The sequence below is a fragment of the Pseudophryne corroboree genome, chromosome 1 (assembly GCF_028390025.1).
Source record: "Pseudophryne corroboree isolate aPseCor3 chromosome 1, aPseCor3.hap2, whole genome shotgun sequence".
NCBI lineage: Eukaryota > Metazoa > Chordata > Amphibia > Anura > Myobatrachidae > Pseudophryne > Pseudophryne corroboree.
The window spans coordinates 1,133,392,299-1,133,399,835 of NC_086444.1; the positions used below are offsets into that span (position 1 = coordinate 1,133,392,299).

At 42.1% G+C, this 7,537-nt stretch overlaps 1 protein-coding gene across 2 annotated transcripts in view; it reads left to right on the top strand.

Moving 5' to 3' along the window:
* Positions 1–7,130, top strand: part of MAN2B2 (mannosidase alpha class 2B member 2) — a 144,286-nt gene extending 137,156 nt beyond the window's left edge. For both annotated transcript variants that reach the window (XM_063923658.1, XM_063923650.1), the window contains exons 18-19: positions 14–131; positions 5,271–7,130. In XM_063923658.1, coding sequence (XP_063779728.1) covers positions 14–131; positions 5,271–5,362 — 210 coding nt within the window. In that variant the 3' untranslated portion in view covers positions 5,363–7,130. The remainder of the gene's footprint in view (positions 1–13; positions 132–5,270) is intronic.
* The last annotated feature ends 407 nt before the right edge of the window (positions 7,131–7,537 follow it).

Sequence of the window (7,537 nt, forward strand, 5' to 3'; positions counted from 1 at the left end):
TATATCATGTTAGTCTCTCCTGAAAGGACTCGGGACTGTGTTGTTAGTGAATGAGCGTTCTCTTACCGGAACCTGGGACCTGAGCACCATGGAACGATGGAAATGGAAGTCCTCTAGATCCAAGAGCAAAGGTGGGTTGAAACCTACAGTACACAATATTTGTATTGAATAATGAGTAATAATTTGTATTCAGTAATATGGGCAAGTCTTTCTCATGAGTACATCTGCCCCTGCCTCCCCAAGTGTACCTCTTGCCCCCCTCCCCATGAGTGCCTCTGCCTCCTACCACCCCATGTGTGCCCGTGATCTCCTCTCCCCATATGTGCTTCTGACCCCCCCTGCTCTCTGGCCTCTTCCCATGTGTTCCTCTGACCACCCCTCCCTATCTGTAATGTGGGTTGCTAGAAACTATTATATAATTTAAATGAAGGAAAAAAGCAGATCAGTATTCTAATAATCTTTCTTAATGTAGGATAGCTGAAATACACAAGATATGTATTACTTTCAGATCAAATCTAACAATTAATGTTTTATTAATATTTTTTGTAAACTCTTTGAAAAGTGGGCACATAGAACCTGACATATACAAATGGTTACAACAGACTAATAAAACATTTGCAAAGGTCTCCTGATAAAGTCAGCATATGTAATAACTCTAGCATGACACTTTATAGATTTCTCCTTAGGAATATTTCAATCATCCCAAAGTACTTAAAGGCATAAAATACTTTGAGTTGTGATGTAAATAATATCACTTCCCACCGATCAACCTCCTATTTGGAACCATAAACATCTAACTGATTTAGAAGAAAATAAATCGTACTCTAGAGAATTCGGGGAATATGCAGAAAGGGTTCGAGAACACTCAGGAGACAATATAGACTAATCACGCTGTGACTTAGAACTTATTGGGAACCAGAAAGTCCCATTGGTGTAATCGTGAACAATTCAGATAAAAAATAAAGTGCTATGAAGGGGCGCTTCTGAATCCTGAGGAATAGATTATTATACTGCACAACAGCACAACTGGATCATACTGCAGATCAGTCAATTCGCATAGTGTTTGAGTGCTTTTCCTAGAGTTTATTTGCAGTTGTGGTGGGTAGTCATGTTGCAGTATGGATTGTACCTGCTGTCCCTTGAGGTTCTTTTTCCTGTCGCAGCACTGCAGAACGGGTGAAAAAGAAAATGTCCAAAATAACCGACATTAGTGTCAAATTATGCTGGCGCTATAAGCATCAAACTGACAAGTATATAGCCCAGAGGCCCACTACATAGTGACCCCTGGGAGTACAGCTCCCGCATAGACTACACCCGGCTCAGGTGATGAATCAATGAAAGCAGTCGGCAGTATGTGCAGGACCTGGGGGTGGGGGATGGGGCACCCCTGCTGCGGCTAATTCCACGCTTACCTACGGCAACAGACTCTCACACAGATCTACCTGGTCCGGGCTCTCCACGTTTAACAAAATTCCCTCTGCTCCGCTACTCTCTTTCCGCCAACTGATCTGCAGCAGCACGATGCAGCTCCGTCCCCAGCTACACAGCGGCAGCAATGATAAATCACATCAGGGTCGCTGCTCCCTGTGACCACCCCCCGGCACTGCCGCCGCCACTATAACTACTACTGTCACTGTACAGGACACTGACACCGAGGGTCACAGCGGCACCGCTCCTGGGTAACGCAGATATTTCCCTGCCGGTGTACCCAGCGCTGGCTGCTGTGTCCGGCTTGGGGAGGGGGTGATCGCAGGAAGTTCCCAGCAGCGGGCGTCCCTTTCGACTCTGGTCTGCACCCCCCAGGTGCTGCTGGCTGCTGTCTTGCTGGGGGGTGGGTGATCTTAAAAATTAAAGTTAGATGCACGGAAATACTAGAAACTCCGTAGCGAAGCACGTGTATTCAGCTAGTTGTGTATAAAAGTGGAAGAAGAGAATAAACATTTAGGAAAGTGGGCGGAGCTTCCGTGTGAATAGACTCCACAGAGACTGTGAGACATGCGCTGTACAAAAATGTTATGTGTACTTCTTGCATTTGGGTAGACTCCACCCCTTTTAAAATCATGAGGAACTTGTTTGAGAACTCGAGATGGTGATAAAAAAGTCAGGGAAATCTCGTGTCCATGAATCCCAAACTTTTTTTTCCAAATCATCTCTGTATTTGAAGGCAGTAGGTCACTATATAGGTATCTTAATTTATACTTTATGGTAGATACTAATGTAAATAAAGATGGAGGTGGCCAAATGCAATAGTGAGTCATAAGAACCATGTGAAACCGTGCTAGTAATATAATGGCATAGCTGTAGATATAGAAATAAATGTGAGTTAGGGAGGGAGTATATTTCTCTAATTTGTTGAAACGAGTACATATCGCTGCCTGGGTCAAAAACATTTTGGATAGCAGCAATTCCCCTTTGTTTCCATGTAGTAAAGAGGGCGATTGTTAAGGAGGCCTCAAAGTCAGGGATACCCCACAAAGGAATACATTTGCAAATATAAAGGTCAGATCCCAAACGTTTATGGATGACTATCCATGCTCTGTAGGTATCCCAAAAAAATGAATTCCGTCTGATCCCCATTTTAGAGGGTGGTAAGTGCAGTAAGGCAGCAGCGCTTCTTCCACAACAGGATTTGTAAAAGTAGATTAATTTAAGCACCAGTCTGAGATATATCTGAAGGCAGCAGCTTATGAATAGGTATGTATATCAGGGACGGTATCCGGACTCTGGGTCGACACCACTGTGGTCGATACCCGTCGGTCGACAGTGAATAGGTTGACACTAGAAATAGGTCAACACAACCATTAGGTCGACATGAACAAGGTTGACATGCAAAAAGGTCGACATGAGTTTTCACATTTTGTTTATTTTTTTTAAAACTTTTTCATACTTTACGATCCACGTGGACTACGATTGGGAACGGTTACCTGTGCCGGACACGGTGCACTAATTGGGTTTCCGGTCACTTTACGAAGAAAACGACACCAAAAAAACATGAAAAACGCATGTCGACCTTTTTCCATGTCGACCTTGTTTACGTCGACCTAATGCTCGTGTCAACTTAGCCACTGCCGACCAATAGGTGTCGACACTGAGTCCCATACTCATCAGGGACTCCCAGGCCCTCTTTTCCCCTTGGTAGAATCATGCAGTTTCTCGCCATTCTAGGTTTTTACATCGCCATAAAAAGCGCTGAAAGGCAGAAGTGCATTTGAAAGAATCGGAATAAGACAGAAACATTGGGATCATTTAGAGTGTATAAGATAACAGGGAACAGAACACTTTTGGTTACAGCTATTTGGCCCATCAAGGATAACATATCATCTGCAAATAATGAGATTAAGTAAGCTGTGTTTTTAATCAAAGGTTGCAGATAGATAAAGTACCAACCAATCAGCTTCTTACTGTCATGTTACAGGCGGTGTTTGAAAAATGTCAGGAGCTGATTGGTTGATGCTTTATTTCTCCAAGTTTTGGTAAATACCCCCCGAAGTCCCTTTTTAGGCATGCTTCTGATTGTTATTAGCTATGCTCCCACAAATAATTACATGCTTTCAAAATCTCTCTGGAGGGAAAACAAGTTTGGCCAGATATACAGTCAGTCTGCTGCTAAGACACCAGCTCACACAGCTTACACATGCCATGTGAGGCAAGCTGGAAGAAGCAGAGGAGGAGGAAGTCACAGTGCAGATAGAGCTCAAAGATGTTTTTCCAAAGCCTCAGTGCTCACTAATGCTTTTGCCTTTTGACTGTGAATGCGATGTTACGTTAGGATAAGCTGTAAAATTGCAAATCATTAATAGCAGCCTCAAAAAGAATAAAAACAGATGAGAAATGTTATATTAATATAAATCCTTGGGATTGCTGCATTAAATTATGATATTCTTTTATCTTTGGTTCTGTAAATGAATAAGCTCATCAGTTCAGCTGGTATAAGAACCAGTTCTACAGGAAGTCTGTCAGTTTCGCTGGTCAGAGGTTACCAAGTTATCTCAGTTTAAAGTTGCCTATGTCTGAAAACAAACATTTTCTGTGATGTAGACCACACTTATTAAGCGAGCTGTACCTGTGAAGAGAAAAAACTGTACTAGGTGTGTTTTCTCTTTGGTAACCCTGAAATGTTTGTGTGAAAGTAACTACGGAATCCCTTGTGGGAAGGAAAGTGCTACGTGACCCCATCATGAAAAGGAGCGTGTCCTTAATGCACCTTCTCCAACTCTGTTAAATAACTTCTCCTGTGAAACAGAATCTTATTTTTGCAGATGAGTACATAGTAATTGACTGCATTCATGTGCCTGACTCCAGCTAGACTTTCCCAATCCACTCAGCTCTTCCTAATGAAAGAGGACAATAATCTGCCTAGGCGAAGGAAAGAAAGACTGTTATATTAAAGCGTAACCAGATAATTATTTACCGTTGCAATGCACACAGGCATTGGTGCATACCATAAAGGTCCGTTTCACTCAAAAGTGAGGATTTCACCCAAAACTGAATTTTCAAAGTAAGAACCAACCTCTAAAGTTATTTACCAGGTGTTTGGCATATGGACCGCCCAACAGATTTTTGGCTGCCGCTGCTTCCATCTGTCATGTAACGTCCTACTGGCTCCATGTTGTTTGTGAACAACGTACTGCCTGTCTGCAAAATTACCAAGTCAGCAGGAGAAAAGAGAATCCTTCCCAAAACTCTGCACCCCCCTCGTTGCTCCTGCAAATAATTGGGCCACTAGAGGCACTCGCTGGATAGCCTGAACACCTGGTGCTGCAAGTATACTTTGGGGGCTGGAGATTCAGCTTTAGGTGGAATTACCCCTTTAATGGGCCTGATGGAGAGGTGGATACACTGCCCATGTCTGACGTAGGCACATGCAGGGAGAAGTGTACTGAAAATGTAGCGGCCGTTCCTGGGCAGTGACAGGGAGGTGTCTTAGTGCACGCTTGGAGATAGCCCATCTTATAGCCATTGTTATGGGAGTGTTGCAGGTATGTCCGTGAATGTGGTTGTGTACACAAATGCTCACATAGTTGGCCATACTCTGACTGAGAATTGCTCCTGGGTGCGACCGCTGTTGGCATCTAAGGAAGCGCCAACTGATATGCCAGCGTGTACGGGCGCTGAAAGTAGGCATCTCAGTCCACATGCATGACACAAGGGAAGGAGTTTGTAGCAGCATTTTCAAAGTGTCGCAGGCGGGCAGCTGTGGGCGCTTCTGAGTCAGGCCTTTGTTGTTGGGCTACTTGTTTTTTAACAAGAAATCAATATTTATTTTGCAGATCAGAGGAAACGTATGAAGACTATAGAGGACTTTATGATCACAGTGAAACCAAAGGAAATAAGAACTTTATTTGTGTATTTTCAGTCATAACTGCTTAAAGATCCTGTAATAAGAACAGAATTATTGACCATAGACCTGTCCATCGCCAGCACGACTTACAGAAGGTGCACTTGTCTAGTATGGCGAGTATAGGAGTCTCGCGTACTGTAAGGCAGGAATGTCCGTCTGGCATTGGGCTGCACACTTTACTTGCCAAATCCATTCTATAATGACCATATTGTTTAATATTACTCTGCCCATATTTGTACCTGCCTTTCTGTTCTTCTATATCATAGTACGGTAAAAGCTCTGCGTAAGGACATATTCATCGGCTGGCGTTACGTGCCCTTTGGACATGTATATGATGAGTTGTATTCTCTTTCAAAACCTGTAAAATGTATATTGTGCTCATATGGCGAATTGCAAATATAGTTTTACAATTGGTTATAATGTTTCCTTTTAACGTTTGTGTGGATATTGTAAATACAGGGTTAGGGTATCATTGTACGTATATTGTACATAGCACTAATGGATGAGTAACATACAGGAGCCACTGCGAGATGCCTTTCTCCTCCATGACTACAAGACAATGCCCTTATAGGCAGCAGTCTATTTATTCACAAGAATACGTCGCCATTCCACATAATGCACTATTGTACTGTCTTTCCTGTTCTCCATTAGGGAACTAGAGCCACCATTGGAAGAGTTGATGTATTGTGATTGCTTTTGGAACACCATTAGGTTATACAATAAACACAGTTTTTGCTGCATCTAGAAGTGACGTTTGTGGCTTCTCCTCAACACTGGCAGTCAATACGCAGTTCTTAATCTTCACTAAGAGGAACATTTACTAAGCAGTGATAAGAGCAGAGAAGTGAGCCAGTGGAAAGGTGCCCATGGCAACCAATCAGCACTGAAGTAACATCTATAATTTGCATACTATAAAATTATACAGAGCTGCCGATTGGTTGATGGGGCAACTTCAATTCAGTGTTGTATCAGCAGCAACATGGCTGTTATCTAAAGAAAACTCTGGAAACAGTACAACTAATACCATCATCATCATTAATGTATCTCTGCTGGAAACAATATGGCTGCAAGACCCAGGGGTAGATTTAGTAAGGCTCATGTTGCTCCAAGTTTGCAATCTCGGGCGAATTTGGTCAGTTTTTCAAACACGGAGATTTACTAAAGGCAACTGCTGGAGTAAAGTCAAGAATCATACTTTCAATCACAAATGCAAATACATGTAGAAATTAATACAACAATGACCAAACTCTGTATTTTCCATAAACCTCAATGAAACACAGGCGTTAATTTAGCAAAAAAGGCCAAAATAGAAATTTCAATTCTGCCACCTCTTGGCCAGCGTGTATGACATGTGATACTACTTAAAATCACTGTGCACATAATTATTATGCCTATAATTAGGACCGAGCAGCTATCATGGCAGAATACACCAGTTTGACTTTGGTTCTGTGGGGTTTCTGAGGCTCTACCACCAAGTTGGATGGACCCAGGAGCAAGAAACTGAACAGGCTCAGCAGGTTCTGCGGAGGCTGTGCAGGCCTTGTTTTATTTTGAGCACTTCAGCAGTAAGTATAACAAATATCTCTCGGTTGTTGTTTTTTTTGTCTTGTTTTGTCTGTTTGTTTTTTTAGGAAATAAGCATGTTTTTTTCCTCAAGAATACTAGGGTTAACTTGCATAAATGATTAAAGTTCAATCTGCATAATGTTGACTGCTTGAAAACATAAAAGTGTATCTTGGCATGTTTAAACCTTTTAAAAATTATTAAATAAATCTGTTGTGTTAAGAAAGGCAAGTTCCATATGTTTGTTTTATTGCTATAACAATAAACAATGGTGGACAGAGTTTATCATTCAGTGTAGGGGTGTGGACAGTCACCACATAGCCACATACAGTAGGCTTCGCTAATCATTACACAGTGCATGGTCTCCTACAATAGGCTTTAATCCATCTTACTCAAATATCTGTGGTACCTGAGGTATATGGACACACCATTTAAATAAATGAAAAAAAAGTCACACATGCTCTGCACTCACCAAATTGCACTCCAAACTGTATTTCATTTAAATTCAGGGAATGCTGGTTCCAAAATATTGCAATGATTTATCAAGCCAGCCAACTGCGTCAGTTTCCCATTCTGGCCAGTCCCTATATTGACTCACAAAAACATGAGAATTGCCCTGCATCACTGTCACCA